This window comes from Sus scrofa, chromosome X (assembly GCF_054392235.1).
Source record: "Sus scrofa isolate SSC_HxYL_T2T_F1_AM1 chromosome X, Sscrofa_HxYL_maternal_Yorkshire_Landrace_v2.0, whole genome shotgun sequence".
In the NCBI taxonomy this organism is placed as follows: Eukaryota; Metazoa; Chordata; class Mammalia; order Artiodactyla; family Suidae; genus Sus; species Sus scrofa.
In genome coordinates this window covers 29,160,659-29,182,721 of record NC_139401.1, presented here as the reverse complement: position 1 = coordinate 29,182,721, position 22,063 = coordinate 29,160,659, and the positions used below count along the sequence as shown (strand labels likewise).

Below are 22,063 nucleotides of genomic sequence, written 5' to 3'. Positions count from 1 at the left end.
TGAATTTCCCCTCCATTTAACATTTCTTAAATGATATATAGCAACATTTTTTCTGTGACATGAAACATTACCTGAAACAAACAGTTCATGTATTCATCCAATATATGATTCACTTATTTTATTCTTCCATTACATAAAAATGTTACTCTGCCTTTCTAATTAGTGGCAAATTCTAATAAATAGCATTGGAATAAAAATACATTATTCATAGGAAACACAGAAGGATGCTTTTTCAAAAAATCATCAATACAAATTACATTTATATCTAAGAAACATATCTTTATATAAATCCTTCTATAAATATGTGACATAATTTTTAAGCAACTATTCATATTACTTATAAATAGGCTGTACATAATAAGCAGAGTGCAAAATAATAGTCTAACTGCACCTCAAGTAATTTTGGCCAAAATTAGATACATTATTCAGAAAATACTTTAAAAATTTAATCGATAAGTTAAAAGTCTTAGTTGCCAAGATAATTGATCAAAACAGAAATATACATTCATCAGAAACACTAAAATATTCCTTTTAAAAAGAGCAAACAAAAATACTTTCATTGAATTTTCCTTAAGCTATTTAATATAATCACTTCTGACTGAATATTTGTGGTAATCAACTCAAATTTTCCTAGAACACGTCATGTTGTAAGTACCCTATTTCGAGTGATAGTTTGATGTGACAGGATGCATTTGATTTAATTTTTTTCCAGGAAAGCCATGTACTTTCCTTTGCTCTCTTCCTACTCAAAGAGCTGCCAAGTTTCTATGAACACAATTCTTTGTCAGCCAAGTCTGAGATGAGTGCCCTGCTTTTATTAAACTGAGAACAAAAATTCTCCAAGGGTGAGAAAGCCTGTAGCCTGCTGGTAAGTGTGAGGAGAAGACCACTGTGGGGAAGTGGAAGGGGAGAGGGAATTATTGACTCTCCTGGAATCCTCAAGAACTTGAAGTCTTCCTCTTAGGCTCACTGTGGACCAGAAGGGGAAGTGGGAGATATCTTCTGACCAGACCATTTGAAAATAAAAACTTCTTATCAAGCTTTTTTCTTTTCTTTACCTTAGTTATATTCAATTGGGTAATATATACTATAATGAATATTTATAAATCTTAACTATAAATTTTAAAAAAGATCCTTAGTGCCTCTAACAAAGTTAAATTGGGCTTGTGTGTGGTGAATTGTAAAAGAGGCTTCTTGAGAGTTTGCTGTTGAGGCTCAGGTTTTAAAATTTTCTGGATACCCAATGCATTGGGCTTAACTAGCATGTTTTGGAGTATACATTTAGGCACCTCTCAAAATGGAAATGTTGAGGCATTCATAAAGTAACAAACCAAATTTCATGGTATATAGTTTCATATTAAAAAAACATATTATTAAATACATGTGAATTCACTAAGAAAAAAGTGATCAATAGATGATGTAATGAAAAGGTACATATCAATTCCAGAAGAATTAAAATGCAAAATGCTCTCTTTAAAATTAGAAATATCAGTTACAGCTATGGGAAAACAAATGACACCATGGGAAGTCATTCTATTAAGATGCATTTCAATGAAATCAAGGCAGATAAGGTAGTAGGATGGCCTTCTGTTATGAAAACGAACTGTTAAGTCACAACTGAACATGAGACAGTCTGATTACTCAAATAATCTACCCTACCACATCAAATTTTGAGACTTAGATTAAAATGAATTACTGGTGATTCTTAAGCCAGTGAATAAAACTTAATATTTCCTCAGAGGAGGCAAAAAGTCATAATGGGGACCTCAGTTTCTACCTATAGACAAGAAGAAGCCATATTGAAATGATAAGTGGTTGATCCTTTATCTGGGTTAGTTAGAAATACAATTTGCCAGTTTGTATCAATGAACCACATCTTATGAAAATGTAAAACTCTTCACTAACATGGAGAAAAGTTATAAGGATGATTACTCAATTACAAAAAGATTCTTATATAAAATTATTCACCACAGAATTTCTTTAAATAGAGTGCTTCCCTTGTGCATATAAATCTTTCATTTATCATCAGATGCTTAAAATAGACTGAGAGACAGAGCCTTTTAAAACAAACATGTTAAGCTACTACCAATTAAAGATCAATCAAAAACAAAGGGAATATTTCTCTGAAATTGTGAAGATTCAATTTACCCACAAATCTGTAGGAACGTGCCAAATTGGTAGAGTAAAGTATGATTGGAATGCTAAGTGTTTTAACATTAGACCATAAAATGCTAGTATCCTATTTTTGTAATCATGTTCAAGCACGAGTTATTTTTCATGAGTCTGAATATAATTTAGGAATGTTCAGTCATTTAGCCAAAATTCAGGAGGATATTTATGGATGAACATCTCTCTTTATATTCAAATTTTAAATGATGTGGGTCTTTGTATAGTTTATATTTTAATGAACATCAGTCATGTGGTACATACCATTATTCTGAAACCTCTAATATTCTACACCATTATGTTCTTTGATAGGTTTATCTCTGATAAACTGGCATTCACTTTGGAAATTCAGAATTTGTGTTAACATAGGATACTCACTGCATCTCTCTATGCTAGTAAACTTTGATGATTAAGAACAACTCAGAAAGCTTTGTGATAATAGTACTTGTCACAGGAAAAGCAGGATTTTTCTATAAAATGAATAAAACTGTTCCCAAAACCTGCAGGAGGAACCTGACAGGTATAATGGTTTGATGCTTTGTTTTACAAAATTCTGCTGTACTGTGCCTTAAGAAATATTATATGTGAACTCCTTTCATTGAAAAAAGTAATTTTTCAATCTTTCTTCTTGATAGTTATTAACTAATTTGTGCGGCATAGTGTCCATCACATGATATTTAAAGATAGGAATCATTTTTTTCTGTTATGACTATGTACTTACTGCATGCATTTGCATAGTTTTGTTGAAGAATTAAATAATATAAATCAACTTCTAAATAATCTAAATGAACTTAAGTTCATTTAAGTAGAAAAATTTAGTATGCATATTTTGTTCTTAGATGGGAGATGGAAATTAATTGTCTAAAATTATTATCCATCTTGTATAGTAGCAGACTTATAAGTATAAAAGCATGATCAATCATTGGCATTCAAAATACATTTCAGAAATCTTGTATATACAGCATTCTCTCTTTCTGTATATATATGTATATATATACACACATATATATAGCATTAAAATATCTTGTATATACAGCATTAAACCTTGTATATACAGCATTCTCTCTACATACGTGTATATATGTATATATATATCTCATTATAATATCTCAACTAATAGTGGAAAGCATATATTGACTACTTAATATATACTAGGTGATGTACTAATCTTTTCATGCATTATCTCATTAAATAATCATACTAACTCCACAGACCTAGGTATTATAATGGTGACTTTTTATTGATTAGAAAAATGAGGGCTGTTGAAGGCTATGGGAAAGGTAAATGGTAGACTTGGACTGTTATCTAGGTCTGTCTGAAAGAATGACCTGGATTTGAAACTACTGCTGTATGCTATCTCTGTATTGTAAGTAACCAAAATAATTAATAATAATAAGGATGGTGGTGATGATAAGTTTGTTTTTGTAAATTTTGTGATATAAAATTATACACTTTTGGTGGGAGTGTAAATTGGAGCGCCTCTATGGAGAACAGTATGGAGATTCCTTAAAAACTAAATATAGAACTACCATAGGATACAGCAATCCCACTCCTGGGCATATATTCAGATAAAACATAATTCAAAAGATATATGCACTGTAATGTTTATTGCAGCACTATTTACAATAGCCAAGACATGGAAGCAACCTTAATGTCTACTGACTGAGGAATGGATAAAGGAGACGAGGTACGTATATTAAAATGGAATACTGCTCAGAAATAAAAAGAATGAAATAACGCCTTCTGCAGCAACATGGATGGACCTAGAGGTTATCATACAAGTAAAGTAAGTCAGCCAGAGAAAGATACATATCATATGGGATCACTAATATGTGAAATCTAATAAAAATGATACAAAAGAACTTATTCACAAAACAGAAACAGAGTCAAAGATTTCCAAACCAAACTTATGGTTACCAAAGGAACAATGTTGGGGGGAAGGATAAATTAGGATGTTGGAATGAACATATACACACTATTGTATATTAAAAGATAAGTAACAAGGACCTACTGTATAGCACAAGGAAATCTATTCAATACTGTGTAATAACCTATATGGGAAAAGAATCTGAACAGGAATGGATATATGTATGTGTATATTTGATTCTATTTATTGTACACGTGAAACTTACACAACTTTGTAAGTCAACTATACTCCAATAAAATTTAAAATCAACCATGTAGCCATTTTTGGTCTCTGTTTTCTCATAAATTTAAAGAGAAGAGTCTGCCTTGATAACTGTCAAAGCCCCTCCACTTCATAAAGTTTCTAAATCCAGAATTGTGAAGAGTTACACATATCTAGTTTCTTAGCTGGCCACAAACAAATAAAATTTTACTCTTAGTGCTGTAGCAAAAGAGCAAGCTTCATGATTTTGTTGGTGTCCAACAAATTAGACTAGATCTGCACCAGAAGTCAAGAATTTTTTTTTTTTTGTCTTTTTGCCTTTTCTTGGGCCGCTCCCGCGGCATATGGAGGTTCCCAGGCTAGGGGTCTAATCGGAGCTGTAGCTGCCAGCCTACGCCAGAGCCACAGCAACTCGGGATCCGAGCCGCGTCTGCAACCTGCACCACAGCTCACGGCAACGCTGGATCGTTAACCCCAGAAGTCAAGAATTTTAAAGTAGTCTTTACAATGGTTTTGTGACAACACTCTTGGACCTTTCCTTTCTTCTCTTCTTTTCTCTCTTCTGGCCCTTTTCTGGGTAAGAACAAGCAGACTTACGTTGTTTCTATTCCAGTTTTTAAAGCATTTTAACAAGTGCTTTAACTGGCTTCTTAACTTTCAGATTTCAACAACCCTTAGGAGCTGTTCTAACCTTCATTTCCATCTTTCTTTGGGTTGCAAGCCTGTTCTAGCACTAGGCTTTGAGCATTTAACACTTCAAAAGGAAATCTGACTTCTGCTTAGCTAGTAATTATTTTTAATATTTGTTTTGATTTTATTCTGGACTGAGGGGAAATTGGAATAAGCCCCTTAATATTAAAAACAGTAAAAGTTATTTTTAAAAAATTGTGTATGCTTGTTCTCATTGTTGCCACACAGCCATCTGTTAGCTTTTTAAAAAATTATACAAATTTTAAAGATTACTTTCCATTTAGAGTTATTATGAAATATTGGCTATATTCCCCATGTTGTACAATATACGAGCCTATCTTACCCTCAGTAGTTTGTACCTTTCACTCCCCCAGCTCTGTTCTGTCCCTCCCTCCGCTAGTAACCACTAGTTTGTTCTCTACATCTATGAGTCTTTAGCTAGCAATTTTAAAAGCAAACATGTAAAGTTGCATTTTCCTCCAACCTATTCTTCTTCTCTCACTTAAGGAAAGACTTTGATTTTGAGAATCTGTTGAGGTTCATGTCATACAAGTTAGGCCATATAATGATCTAAGAATATGAATACTAGCTTTCATTTATTGATTCATCATTTGCTTAAGGTTATGAAACATCAAATAAATACTAATATGAAAAATACTCTTCAAGTTACAATCACAATTCTTAAGGTGTTTTTTGTTTCAAAAGTAAGATATCAGTCCACAAGAGCTGTCAAGAGTTACTACTTTCATTCATCCTGGCACAATAAATTTGGGCTGAATAGAACTGAATGCCATAAGATTAAATAATTATAATACCAGTCTGTATTTGCCTTTACATGCTTTAATTATGATGTCTATTTGCCCAGAAGCTCTAATTTATGTCTAGAAAGATTTATTTCAGGCAGTATAACTATGCTTATCTGTATGTCTTTCTTAAGTGGGCAACAAGTATATCATTTGTCATCTAAAACCTAGACTTTGGATACACATTTTTTTTTTTTAGCTAGAGTGAAAGGGAAGTTTTATGGGTTTTTAAAATGTTTGTCAGTGAAAATATGTATTGTACATTTCCCACAGAGCAGTAAAACTAAAGTCAACACTATTACATTTGTTGATGACAACCAGAAGGGTAATTGTGGATGGAAAAACCTAGTCAAGGCTGACTTCCTTACCTCTGGGAAGGAAGGTCATGTTTGATTCAGTTGCATAACTCTGCAACAAAATATTCTTTAGCATTGACAGTAGTATTGTATGCTGCTTTCAAAATTAGGTATCAAATTCAACACCTGGATTGTTTTGTTTCTAGGATACTGATATTAAGTATTTCCCTTCCTGAGAAAGGAAACAAAAAGGCTTCCTAATTTTAGGAGATAAAGCAGTAACTGTTTAGAAAAGATGGCTTTTGTTTCAAGAAAGTAACAGCTATGAAAATAGAGACCTAGACAGCAAATGTTAGAGGGCTGTTTTTCACTCCATAATTCCCTATATAATTTCCTTGGATTAAAAATTCTAATATCTATCTATCTAGACACACACACACACAGTTCTAGAACATATAAAGGATTGAAGTAGAGTATATTTTCATAATTAATTATTTTAACAACACAGTAAATTAAACAAAATTTTCATGACAAAAAGTTTTCCTGTTAAATTGGCTATCAGGATCTATCATATAATGTATGGACACTTTCCCCTCAGTCTGCTTGAAATTTAAAATTCTGCAAACCATAACATAGTATAACAGGGAAAGATGGGCTAGTTAAGTTTTAGTGTGACATTTTATTTTATTAGCCTGTAGGTAAATTGGATAAAGTTACATGTATAGTGTGTCCTTTATAAGGAAAGATGATTAAAACTTGGAGGTTTTCAATGTTGTCATCAACCACTTTCCTTGAGATATTAACGTCTGTTGAATGCTTATTAGATACATGTGTTTTTAGCAAATTTAACAAAAGAAAGTGGATATTAAAGAAAAATAAGAGCACTGTTGAACAGCTTATTCAGCTTAGTCTTACTATTTTTTATGCAGAAAATTTGGAGATATTTGTCTTTTGTGGCATGTATACCTTGTTGTCAATTAGTATTTTCTGACATTCCCTGTGCCATCACAAAATTATGAACACATCACAAAATTACAGTGGACTTCATTAAGAAATATGGAATCTAGAGGAAGTTTTCAGCTGGGCATTAGGATAAGCCCAGAAAATACCTCAGAAAATACCCCTTTAATGGCTGCATGATACCCATGTGAATGTTCTATAATTTCATATATATTGCTAGAAATTAGGATTTTACCAAATTTTATTATCATAAATAATGATGCAGTTATCTTTAACCATACATTTTCCCCTGACTTATTTAATCAGGACAGATTCCTAAAAAGATTACTGGGTAAAGGAAATAATTTTGTAAAGTTTCTTGCTATACTACATAGTTTCAGAATTCTTGCCAGAGAAGTACAGATTCTTACTAGCAGTATGTAATTGGTTTAACAAATTTTAAATTTTTGATAGAGTGAATAAAATTATATATCTTTGTAACAGACGTCTTGAAGAAAAAGTCACTTTCCTTTGGAATCAGAATCATTTTTCCCTTCCCCTTTTAGCTCTTTCTCCCTCTTCATTCATTGAGTTCACATGAGTGTGGCCTCTCTTTGTTCAGGATTACCCACAATTTGGAGAGTTTCAAAAAAATGTAGTCCATATGGTCAAAGAAATATAGAAACCTAATCAAATATATGTAATCTCTATTCAGAGATTAGAATCAGCTCCATCTACCAGTGGGCAGGCATCAGCCCCTCCCATCAGGAAGCTGACAGCAAGCCCCCCATACTGACTTCAGCCACAAGGGGTGCACACACCAGAAGAAAGAGAGGCTACAACTCTATTATCTGGAAAAAGGTCACCACACCAAGAACCTATAAAAATGAAAAGACAGAGAACTATAACTCAGATGAGGGAGAAAGGAAAAACCCCAGAAAATCAGCTAAGTGATGAGATTCTTAGCCTCCAAGAAAAAGACTTAGACTGTTGATGCTGAAGATGATGCAAGACATTGGAAATAAACTGGAGGCAAAGATGGATAACTTATAGGAAACAATGAGCAAAGAGATATAAGATATAAAACTTAAACAAGAAGAAATACAAAATACAATAACTGAAATAAAAAACTCACTAGAGGCAGCTAATGGCAGAATACAGGAGGCAGAAGAACGAATAAGCGAGGTTGAGGACAGAGTAGTGGAAATTACGGATGCAGAAACAGAGAAAAGAGAAAAAAGAACAGAACAGAGAAGAGAAAAGAGAAGAACAGAACAGAACAGAACAGAAAAGAGAACAGAAAAGAGAAAAAAGATTGAAAACAAATGAAGAGAGTCTCAGAGAACTCTGGGACAACGTGAAACACAACAATATCCATATTACAGGGGTGCCAGAAGGAGAAGAGAGAGAGAAGGGGACAGAAAAAATATTCCAAGAGATAATAGCCAAAAACTTCCCTAACATGGGAAAGGAACCACTCACTCAAATCCAGGAAGCACAACGAGTACCATATAAAATAAACTAAAGGAGGAATACACCAAAACACATATTAATCAAACTGACCAAAATTAAAGACAAAGAGAAAATCTTGAAAGCAGCTAGGGAAAGAAACAAATAACATACAAAGGAACCCCAATAAGGTTATTGGCAGATTTGTCTGCAGAAACTCTGCAGGCCAGAAGGGAGTGGCATGATATACTTAACGTGATGAAAGGAAAAAACCTCCAACCAAGATTACTTTACCCAGCAAGGCTCTCATTCAGATTTGAAGCAGAAAGCAAAACCTTCACAGATAAGCAAAAGCTAAAAGAATTCAGCAACACTAAAGCAGCCTTACAACAAATACTAAAGGAACTTCTCTAGGCAGAAAAGAAGACACAGCAACAGGAAACAAAAATTCCACAAATGACAAGGCTCACCAGTAAAGGTATACATACAGTAAAGATACCAAATCATCCATGCACAACTATACCACCGAAAGCAGAAATCATAAGAAGAGGTGGGTACAAATGCAGGACACTGGAGATGCACTTGCAATTAAGAGAACAACAACTTAAAACAATCTCATATTCATATAGACTCATATCAAAACTTCAGAATAACTGCAAACCAAAAATCTACAATTGATGTACAAACAAGGAATCTCTGGAGAAGAAATATATCTCATAGTAAATAAGTGCATAATCCACCATGAAGGGGGTCATTTAACATCATTCTTGGAATGCTGAAGTCTTCTTACATCTGATTGTGATTTCCTCTCCATCAAAGAATGTATGATAATTATAATTAAAGAATGCCACTGCACAATTAAATAATACAGGTCTACCATTGTATTATTAATAACGATTTATCTCCATAGTACAATGTAAGGTCTATAATGTCTTGTTTATCACATCACCTAGAATGGTGTAATGCCTATATTGAAGCATCAATAAGATGTAACAAATTTTGGGGACATATTTATATAGTTACACTGTTTTTTAACCAATTTATGCATTTTATATTTTACTTATTTTCAGAGGGTGTATTATTTTTGTTATTCTTACCAGTTTAGTTATTCTTTTTACTATGCTATATAAAACATTGAATGGTATATAAGGCTTTCTTCTTTATAAATTTTAGTTGCATAATATACACAATTTTAATATAATGCTAATTTTTAAAGAAAAATTGAAATGTAATAGATAATACTAAATAGTAAAGATGAAAGCCATACAAAATGGGATAAAATATAGAATAAATTTCCTATTTGTCTCAAATAAATTTTTTTATCTCAAAATTTATTTTCAAAGTAGCCTAAAATCTGGCATACCTCAATATACTATAACATGAATAGAGCATTATAAAATTTTAATACATGTTTGTTTCATATACAGAATTGCTTTAATGCTGCTTATAGTCTTCCATCTCAAAATAATGACAAGTATAAAACTACCTGCATGTATACGGAATTACTCTGAAGGTTTGGGTTTATCATAAAAGAAACATATTAATACTCTGACTTGTACAAAAAATGCATATGTTCATTCTTCAAAGTTAGTGAATTTTCCCAATGTTGGAAATCTGTTGACTACAATAATTTTGTAGTCTCTAAAACGATCAATTTACCATTTTGCGCTATAACACTGGATGTACTATTAGTAAAGATTATCAGATCTGTAATCTTCATTTTGAAGACAAATTTACAATTTTGACATAAACTCTCACCCCAAGAACAATAATAACTTGGTAACATAAAAGATGTACTATCAATTATTTTTAAATTTTATTCATTAAATGAATTTCTACTTACAAATGGTTAATGTAAGAAAAATTCCTTAAAAACACGACTATATGGTTAAAATTATACTTTTGATAACCTTTTACATAAAACCACTAAAACAAATATTTTCTGCTAAATTTACAATATATATAAGCATGTACACTATATTTCAAATACAAAATATAATTGGATATGATGTAAATATTTATAATTAAGAGAAGGAATTTCCATAATTTCACATAACTTAACATAGATCACCCAGACTAAGAAATTCTAGACTTAACTCTAGGATAAATATGTTAGAATTCTAATGTGTGGACAACTAGATATTTTTACCACAGCCTATTTTGTCTATGTTCTTAAGTTTCAGTTCTTAGACCATAAGCCCTTGCTCACATTTTTATAATTATCCATAACTACCACAATGAGCATTATATTTAATTAGATAAAAATGATTTTTAACTGTAATGGTGTCATGTATTTTAATGAATCTGTACCCTTTCCCCTAATTTTCAAAAAAAATTTTTAACACATTAATTGGTATTATAAGTCAAACAGTTCCATATTGCCTGTTTTAAACCAATTCCAGCCTTATTAAATGACAATACCATCAGCAAAACCTTCGGCCTATCTAATTTCTCAACAACCACCTAAATAACACGTATTTCTAGCTTGGTCCTAAAGTATGCACTGGCAGGATTGAATGGGCCATACTTGCTGGTATTTTCTAATTTTGCTTCCTTTAAATAAGCATAGGCTTAGCTCAGAGTATTACATTAGGTTACAACCTAGGCTTATTAACTGTGTAAAGACAATGAGAAAAGTATATTAACTAGAATTAAAGAATTACTCACCCAGCTGTGTCTCCTGAATCGTCAGTTTACTTTCCATAGGATACAAAAGCTTGGGTGGTTTATCAGTCAGAGGGGCTGGAAACACAATAATAAAACAGATTTATAGTTATGCTGCATAAACCGAAGGATAGAACACAATTTAATTTCCCAAATATTTTTCACTCTCTGAGTTTTATGTCAAAGCATCCCGCCAAGTAATGACTTACATATTGCAGGTAGTACCTTCAGGCGAGCTCAAAAGCTATTAGATTGTACATGAGTCAAACATAACACTGCCAAATTGACAGTCACATGAGACTGTTGAAGTACAGAGTCAGGATTGGTCAGTGTTTAAGAACATGTAATTGTATTTCACCAAATATTTTCCATTTGCACCTTGTTTTCCTTCTTAAAGGGCACCCTACAATTTCTCTATGCTAATTAAAGATACACATGTTATCTGCAGCATGCGTTTCAATGATTTTTTGGCATAATGTTGTCTTTCTTTTTAATATCATTCCTAGTTTCCTTACCCTGGATCACATTGCCTCAAAACCCACAATTTAGTAATTAGTTTAAATATTTCCCACATATATATCCTATAATGAGATAGGAAGGTGACATCACACGACTACAAGCTGAACATTCAAATACACACGTAAGTATTCACCAAGTAATATTTTAAATGATACTTCACATTTAGTCAGAAGCCCTTATTACTATTATCCATTACATTTTATAGTACTTATTGCTAATTTGCATGATATACTCTGATTTTTAGCTTCTACACATTACTGCTCTGTGCGCTTACCAATTTATCAATTATGAGCCTACAGATCTAAAAGTCTGCTACTAAGCATCTTGAAGATAGGTTCCCCATGGCACACTTCATTGCTAGCTAAACTAGACTGTCTGGACTTTAGACAAATAGTCAGTGATCCTTCCATAAAGAGAGTTCCTTCTTACCCTCTCTGACTGAAATACCCAGGTCCCTGAGAAATCTGTCACTGCAACATCCACCCTGTAACAAGCTCAGAAAAGATCAATTAAGAGTTGCTGAAGTTGACTGAAAAACTAAATGATTTTGCTTTGAGGGCTTTCCCCCTTCCTTGCTAGGAGGACATATTGGTTTGGTTGATAACTGGAAGGCTGATGTAGACAGCAGTGCCCAGAGTTGGTCACATATCCTCATCACCAGAAAATTCAAGAATTCAATCAGCTTTAGTAGCTCACCCCTATCTGTCTTGAGCAGAATACACAGCCCCTGCAAAAGGATGATGCATCCCAACTCAGAAAAGCAGGGATGGGTTTTAAGAGTCTTGGTTTGGAGGCCAACCTCACATAGGATCAACAGTTTTTGTTCATAACTAACTGAATGTATTATTCATTCATCTTCATTAATATTTAATATAGGGATGAGAAGGAAGGGGAAAGGAAAGTTAGGGTAATAGGATGAGATAAATCACTTTGAAATTCTTCTCAAAGGCTTGACATCACTCTGATTAACCTTAAATACTTGTATTTCTTGCCTAAAGTTATCTTAGATTTTTATTATCCTACCAGATAAATAAGTAGACTATTACTAAATGTTGGCAAAATAGTTCACCATTAACAGGACAAAAAGCCACATTTCTTAGGTTCTGGTTATCAAATGATTTCCTTGAACTTCAAAAGCAACTATGACATGAAAATAACCAGTTTGTTCAGAAAATTGACTCAGTATATGAGCTTTTGCCTGCATAGTTACAAATAGACAATTTAACAGTTTGTTATAGAAAGGAGCTAAGAAAAATGTTCTTTTTTCAAATATATCCTATATTAATTTATAGTAAAAGAAGATATCTGTAGAGAAAGATAATAAAATCCGTATGTAGGAAACTTGTTCAGAAATATAAAATTGTTGGGTGGTTCTCCACTATAATCCACCATCCACCTATGGCATAATACATTCTTAGGACATTTCATATTATCCTCATGGCTCAATTCCAAGTTAGCAGAGGAATCATAGAATGCTGAACCCAGAGAAAATTAAATGCTTATTATACTCTTTGATTTTTAAATTGTGTTCCCTGAAGCCCTATGGTTTCCACACTACCCCTCTGGGCAGGTGAAATGAGATAGAAATAAAGGGTACACCGAGGGGCTTGACTCCACACCTTGTTGTACTGCCTAACTTCTCTCTAGCTCTGCTTTCTGCTTTTATTTATCTTATACCTCAGTATTTCATCCAAGATTTTAACCAAAAAATCCCAATGCAACTCAGCTGATGTGTATCAAACACTATTACGTGCTAGGCATTGTGATAAGGGGTTTGGAAAATCTCTGATCTCCATCCTTACATCTTACAGTAATCAGAAGTTAAAAATTAATGGAAAGAGTGAAAAAAATCTTGGCTGATTCAACTCCCTTATTTTAGAGATCAAAGATCAACTGACTTGTGAAAGGTAACAGCAAATTCAAGCTAGAGTCCTTGCTAGATCTTTGCCTCCCAACTCTTCATTACTTGCTTCTAAAAATTCTGTCAAACTACTATATTCCTTTGCAATGTTTCCACTCGAGGTGTGAACAATCTTCTAGGAGAGCAAAAACATGCAACTAGGTAGCCTATAGCAGAGCGCTAGTACTGTGCAATGAGTCATTTCTAAGTGTCTTGTTTTGATATTATGCTATGAAGGGGTATCATTTAGGCATGTTTCTTATATGATTCACCTGTCTTTGATAAAAGTGAACTGAAACTGGTAGAGAGCAAAACAGCTGATTACAGATGTGACAGAGGCCTGTAAAATGGGGTCACCATTAAAGCTAAGATATAGCTCAGCTCTACAATCATTTGAGGGTGACCAACTGTGCTGCTACACAGAAAAGACATGTGCCAAATTAGAATGTTGCTGACAGTTTATGGTGTTTAATAAATATTAGCTGAATTGAACTGACAAAAGACCGAACTGGCAAACAAATGCAGGAATGGTAATGACCAAATGAAATGAACACACAAACAACAAGTCCCCTTTATTTTCTGCATGGACAAAGCTAGGACTGGAAGGAAACTCAAACAAATTAGTTACAAAAAAAGGAATTTGTATTAGACCATAGCTAGACATACTGACATTTTATTGTCAAGGAAATAACTTGTCTTTTGGGACACATCCTCCTTGCCCCCACCACTTTTGCTCTCTCTCTCTCTCTCTCACACACACACACACACAAACACATATACACACTCACTAATCTGAAATCACTGAAAAAAATAAAGCAAGTCTGACAGTAGTGACATGAAGCACAGGTTGATTTTAAATCCTAAACACATTTTATCTATGAAAAAAACCCACAAAAATCAGAGTAAAGATATTTCTCTGGCTAATTATGAATTGAAATATTTCTGTGTATCCACCAACAGAAGTATTTTCTAGGTCTTGTTTAATTCTTCATAACATCCTATTGACAACATTAAAGATAACATAGTTATTTTAAAATAAAAAACATTTTTTATTTTAAAAATTAAAAATACTTAATTTTAAAATAAAATAATCTTTTACTGAGTTATTAGTATGTCCTAATTGACAAAACTTCAGAGTAGAAGGGAAATTTTAAAGGACATTTGTTTTGTTTACCAGCTGCTTGTTAGAGAAATATCTGGAAGTCAGTATACACAAAGCTCTGTATAGGGATGATTCATTATGTTAAGGCTCCTTAAATAATTATAAAGGGATGAAGTCTTTCTATTTTTTACCCATTCTATTTATACTTGGGTTATGGAATAGTGAAAAATAGGATCCTGCTTTTCAAAATAAAAATGACAAAGACCAGGTTTATAAGGTCAGTAACCTCCAATTTTTTCTAGTGTTCTTAAAGGAGAGAAATATGAGATATTTAGGATTGCTGTGCCTTTGCTTTGAAATCATTTTGAAATTTAACTTTAGTTCCTCAAATACTAATTGAGGATAATACTTCTTGGATACTTAAAACTGTCCTACCACAAAATCTGTTCTTTCAAATTCATACATAATTTTCAAAAAGTATTTTAGGTAGTACCTTTTCTGCTTTGTTTCTTTTTGTGTCTTTTTTGTCTTTTGAGGGCCACCCCACAGCACATGGAGGTTCCCAGGCTAGGGGTCGAAACCGTTGGACCTTTGGACAAATGAACCTGTTGGACTGGTCAACCTGCGCCACAGCCACAGCAATGTGGGATCCAAGCTGCATCTGAGACCCACACCACAGCTCATAGCAACATCGGATCCTTAACCCACTGAGAGAGGCCAGATCGAACCCGCATCCTCGTTGATACTAATCGAGCTCCTTAACCACTAAGCCAGGACGGGAACTCCCTCTGCTTTGTTTCTTAAAAGTGTTATGGTAGAGTAAGAGAGACAATACATGTAGTTTTCAGGGAGGCATGGGCCTAATAATTCCTGCTTCTCCCTGGTTGGTTTGGCAAATTGGAGAAGTCATTTAAACTCTCTGAATCTCAGTCTCTTTACATGTAAAATGTGACATAAACAGTTTTCCCTTATAGCTTGGTGTGAAGACTAAACAGGATAACAGATAAAGTGCCTGGATATAGTAGATGGGAAATACATTTGTTCTAATGATACCTGTCAAAGTTTGGGATGATAGTACTTAGCATTCTACTGTAGCCTGAGAAGTAAAATATTATTGTTTGTAAAATAATGAACTGGATAGCCAAGGGTTCAAAAGGCATTTGGATCATGAATTAAAGAATCATTAATATTTCCTACATAATTTTCCATAGTAGAACTGCTGCATCTTCAAAAACTTTTTTAAAAAGGCATTTTGAAAACTTTTAGATAGCTAAGCAATATACTGGGATTGTAAAGGACTTGAAGGTAAACAACACACAGCTTTTAATCCTCACAGAGCTTAAAACCTAGACAGATAATTAAAATATAACACCATGATTCAATTTCAAGAGGCTTTATGAAGTACCCGTAAATAATAGGGACTATACTAGAAATAAAAAGATTGATACGACATGAAGTTACACATAAGAATGTGTGTATGAGATGAGGACACATGTATGATGCATTGTGATGAGTGCTACACTCTGACAGAGGTAACTTCTTTATGACCCTATTTAAATCTACTAATTAAATCTGGTCATAAAACAATACTCAAAGATTTATTCAACTGACAATAAAACATGCTCTGTGGCAATCCCACCAACATGCTCCATTTTACAATGTTTTTCTTTGTTCATTTTGTTGTCTGCAAGTCCTTTATTTAACCTAAAAGAGCTAACAAATAATTGCCTATTTTCCTAGCAAGTCAACAGATCATGGATTACTTATAGAGCTTCAGTGTCTTGGAATGGGATTTCAGTTCTTCTTTTTTTGGTCTGGAATATTTTAACATTAGTTCTTAATAGTGGGGCTTAGCACTCATGAGAAATATGGCAAATAGACACAATTTCATGTTCCTTGGGAGAACAAAATAAATGAATGGGAGAAAATATCAATGCATACTAGGTGAAGCCATTTGAGAGAAGAGGGGTGCTTTACTTTTCACTTATCTCTAATGCACTAGAATTGGCAAAATTTCTCCTTTCTGTCACATATAACTAGTAATGTAGCCATGAAGCCTCAGAAGCCTCAAAAAGGAAGGAGTGGCAAAGCAATTGAGCAGGGAGTGCAGGGAGGGCAGTTTATGAACTAACACCATATACATTATAACCTTGATCTAAGAGTCATGTCAAAGCAATAAAGCAAATACTCCAAGGGATGTAACTCTTAATAGAACTACCAAAAGGCATGTATTCAGGAAAATAAAAAATTAATTTGACTAGCTTTGATATTTCATATTTTATTCATTAGTTTGATAAGCATTGCTTATAATAAATAAATAAACACTATGTTTATTCAGTCATTCAACAAATATTTTTAAAACATCTCTTTGTCAAGTACTTTTCTTATTTTTTTTTATTTTTATTTTTTATTTATTTATTTATTTATTTATTTATTTAGTCTTTTTGCCATTTCTTGGGCCGCTCTCGCGGCATATGGAGGTTCCCAGGCTAGGGGTCTAATCGGAGCTGTAGCCACTGGCCTACACCAGAGCCACAGCAACGCGGGATCCAAGCCACGTCTGCAACCTACACCACAGCTCACGGCAACGCCGGATCTTTAACCCACTGAGCAAGGGCAGGGATCGAACCCGCAACCTCATGGTTCCTAGTCGGATTAGTTAACCACTGCGCCACCACAGGAACTCCTGTCAAGTACTTTTCTAGTTACTGGAAGGTATAACAGTGAAGTGGAGAGACACAACTCCTGCCTGCTCTCAGGGAGCTTGCAGTCCAGAGAGAGAGATGGAAAATACACATGTAAATGAATATATGTGTGACAAAATATCATATAGTTCTAGGTACTATAAAAAATAAAGCAGCTAAAAAGAAAGAAACTAATGCAGATATTATTTTAGAGGAATGTCAAGAAGTATGGTTTAAAGATTATTTGAAACCGATTTGTGTGAGAGGAGGAAACTAGCCAAGTAAATACCTGGAGGAAGATGATGACAGGCAGAGGGAAGAGCAAGTACAAAGGCCACTAAATTGGAGTGCACTTGACATATTTGAGGGATGGCACAAATCATTATAACTATATTGACAAAAAGAAAGAATGACAATGAGTTCAGAGACAGACATGGACCAATTCAGACATGGCCTTGCAGAACATGGAAAACACCTGGGTTTTATTCTAAACATAAAGAAAATGCAGTGGAGATTTTTGGAGAAAGCCTCTGGAAGCATTTAAATGCCAAAAGTATCACTCTGGCACCTTGGTGTTCAACTGTGTGAGGATGGAGTAGTGTGGAGGCAGAGGCTGAGTGGAGGTAGGAAGGTCAGTGAGGAGGGTATTGAAGCAGGACACTGAATGGTGATGAGTGTCGGTGCTGGAAATGGTGGGATTTTTTTTTTCCTTTAAATATCTATCTGGTAGGTATAACTAACAAAATATACTGACGGATTTGGTGCAGAATGTAAATGAAAATTAAGGAGTTAAGGGTGATCCCTAGTTATGCTCTTGAGCAAACACATGAAGGGCACTGCCATTTAATGATACAGTACAAGATGGGCAGTTTTATAGGATAGTGGGAATCAAGAGACTTTTTTTTTTTTTTTTTTTTTTTTTGCTTTTTAGGGCTGCACCCTTGGCATATGGAAGTTCCCAGGCTAGGGGATGAATCAGAGCTGTAGCTGCTGGCATACATCACAGCCACCAGGGATCAAACCAGCATCCTCATGCATACTAGTTGGATTTGTTTCAGCTGCACCACAACAGGAACTCCAGAGACATGTTTTTGTAAATCAATTCAGTCACCTCTCATTATCCATAAAGCCTAGAGAATTTTACTAATCATCGATGATTTCTATTTTGAAAACTGAGCCAATACCTAAAAACTGATCTTACCCTTCCGGTCTCCTGAAGGACTGAAAGAATGGTCTAAAGTTTCATGTTTCAGACTAATGCCATATTCGCTTACTACAAGATAAACCTTGGCTAACTTCTGCTATCCTTTGCTTTAACACCATTCATTGAATATATATATATATATATATATATATATATACACACCACCAAACCTATTTTTGACTAATGAAATCAGGACCATACTTAGCCAAGATACTAAGAACAATTCTCTAGTATTCCCTTGGTTCAATGATATGTGGCACATCGTCAATTGGCAAATGTAGTATCATTTATAATTTAGATTTTCTTATTTAACAGATTAATTATCAAGTACTAACAGAGAAGTAATGGAATTTATATTTCATCACTTTCCATTAAATTGATAAACCTCCCAGGTAACATAAACAATGAAAAGTTTATATTCCTTCAATAATTGTTTTTAAAATAGAGTTGCTTAGGAATATCATAGGAAAAGTTAACAGGGAGTTAATGTTAGGGCTCAGGTTTTCTGTTCATTTGCCACCTTCTACAATTGTCTCTTAAGCCCTAGCCTCCCAGCTTCCATTATCCGCAACCCTGGTTTCTATACCCAGACTCATGGCTGATTCTAAAACACATTCAGTCACCCACTATACCCTGATTCTGACCTAATGTGCTGAGAAAAATATGGAGGCCAAACAAAAGGGCACATAGGTAAACAGAATAAATAAAAGTGGTTTAATATTTTTATTTTAAAAAAACTGCTGCAGTGGACTTTATATAAATATTGTGGGGATAAACTCTAATGCGTTGCATGACTGATTTCAACCATCTTAAATAAATTTCTGTGTAATCAAAGCTAAAGCAAAAACATGGTAATAAAAAGGAAACAATATATAATTATCTATAGAAATTATGATAAACCCTAGGAAAGGAATGCTGATTGATACAATAGCTATAATCAACTAGGTGAGCATGCCAACAACTGTTTTCACTCCTGTTGACAGACAAGGAACAAATTAACAGTCACCAATTAGCTTCTAGGGACTATGGTCAATTCCAAAAAATCATATGTCCTGTGAAGGAAAGTATCTCTTCCCTAACAATGAGAAAGTAAGCAAAATTATCACAACATATATTTTTTTCTTTTTATATTAGTAGATAAAAGGTCCTCAAGAAATGAAAATGATAAATCCCAGGCTTTCTGGAAATGCTTATTAGGAGAAACTCTGGAATATAAAAAAGGCTCCATGTTACTACAGAAAGTCAGAAAATATTTTATTCTCTGCTTGGTTTGGAATATCACAGTAAGACATTACATTTATGTAGTATAGTGTAATATAATTTATTGTCCTTCCCAACTGTTTTGGGTTGGTTTATTTATACTGTACTTCAATGTAGAAGATACTCATATTTCTTGGCTTTTTCTTCCTGATAGTGTATCTTGAACGATTACTCCCTGGTATGGCTCTCTGGTAGTGGTTCTCAATTGGGGTCATCGCACCTGGAAAGGGGAGTACTACTTGATAAGGGATGTTGCTAAACATCCTACAATGCGTATAAAAGCCCTGCACAATAATTATCTGTTCCCAGATATTAATAGTGCTGAGTTTGAGAATCCCTGACCTATGATAACCATTTAATTAAAATGGTTTTATTACCTATATTTTAACCCTGAATTGGACAAGAGACATTAATTTACTGGAAGACCGAAAGCTACTGAAAACATGGGGATTAGAGAGGCAGAGTGAAGGAAGTTACAGTCTGGGCTACCACAGCCATCAAGAAAGCCATAGCGTGTGTATGAAATTCTGCATAGATTTGGCACACAGAAAGGTCAGGTATGTCTGACAGGGGACAAGGGAGAGATGGGAGGCCAGAATAAGAAGAATTAATCTGAGAGTCCACATAAAGAATGAGTAACCTTCTCTTCCTCCTTCCAAGTCGTTATAGGAAGGACTACCACCAAGTCCTCTTACCCCTATCCAAAAAGTGAAAAAAAAAAGAGGTTCTTTACTGAAGACACAGAATAAACTATATAGTGCAGAATAGCAGAGGCCTTCCATACCTGCAGAAGTAATTCAAATATATTATGAAATGTTATGAAATGTTTAGGTGATGAAATATTATATCACTTCACATCAAAAGCTTCCTAATACTAATATGCTTCAGTTAATTAGAAAGTTGTTTGCAATCACTGAACATATATTTACCAAAAGAAGGTAGCCTAAAATATATATATATATATATATATATATATATATATATATATATATATAGGCAAGTGGCAGTAAGTATTCAAGGGAGCTAGCCAGGGATTAAAACCAAAGTAGCTCATATAATATTTCTATCATTAATAGTGAACCCAGTTAATTTCATTCACAAACTATTAAGTTGACATGTAAGCAGGAACTCTTGGCATAAATTTAAGACTTTTAAGACACAAGAACATAAATATAAGATTGCTAATAAGCGTATGTAGAAAAATTAATATATCACATTTTGGGGTGTACAGTTACATTATTTCATTTGATCATCCATTTGCTACAATGAAAAATTCTAGAAGGTCCTCCCAAAACAGCCAGTGAGAATAGATGGCAAGATGTGTCTTTTAATATTAATGGCCACATGCTTTCCATTTCTGTAGATTGCTTTCCAATATTTGTGACTTTGAATGTAGTTTCTATTAGACACCTTGTTTTTTTCTGGAGTTTCTATTGATATGGGGCAGACTTGGGGAAAACATTTTGCTAGAGTTTGGAAACAGACAGAAAGGTTTGTGTTAGAACTAACTATAGTGAAGCTTTACTATAGAATTTGAATAAGCCTGCCACTGATTTCTTAAGATTAGAAGGGAGGATTCTATCTGTCATTGGCTCACATAAGCAGAATCCTTTAATTATAGAATTTGATGACTTGATGACAGCATACAATTTGAGGCTGTCATTATGGCAGTGGACCAAAAAAATAAAAAATAAAAAAGAACCATTCTAGAAATCCCATTAAAACTGTTACCAAACAGAAAATGAACCTTAATAAGCATATTCACTACTGTTACTGAACTGCATTCTTCTAGATGTATTCAATTTCATTGGCAGTCAGCTCCTTATGAGTAGATAGTAGATTTGTCAAATCTTGATATATTCAAACTCTGCCCTTGTTTAACTTTCTTGACCTCTGTCAATGATAAAGTTGCACTAGGAGACTGCACATGTTGCTCTGATATTCTATGAATCTAAGCTAACTTCTTTATTGTTGGAACCCTAAGATATATTGGAAATTCCAGTATCATGGTAATAGAAATACTGTGTATGAAGTTACAGGCTGATTGTGATATTTAATTACATTACTGCTTAAAGAAATATGCCTACAAATAATTAGCCTCTCTCCCTCTCTTTTTTTTCTTGCCTCCCTTCTTTCTGTTTACCATCATTCCTCTTTCTTTCCTTTTTGTCTTCCTTCTCTTCTCCCTCCCTCTCCCCTTTCATATCATATTTCCTTCCTTTGCAACAAATACCTCTGGAAGGCAGAGTGAAGGAAACA

General features: G+C 33.9%; 1 protein-coding gene across 2 annotated transcripts in view; it reads right to left on the bottom strand.

Moving 5' to 3' along the window:
* The window catches only part of IL1RAPL1 (interleukin 1 receptor accessory protein like 1), a 1,404,779-nt gene that overhangs the window by 286,206 nt on the left and 1,096,510 nt on the right, over positions 1–22,063 (bottom strand). For both annotated transcript variants that reach the window (XM_003360251.6, XM_021080210.2), the window contains exon 6: positions 11,139–11,213. In XM_003360251.6, the coding sequence (XP_003360299.3) occupies positions 11,139–11,213 (75 nt within the window). The remainder of the gene's footprint in view (positions 1–11,138; positions 11,214–22,063) is intronic.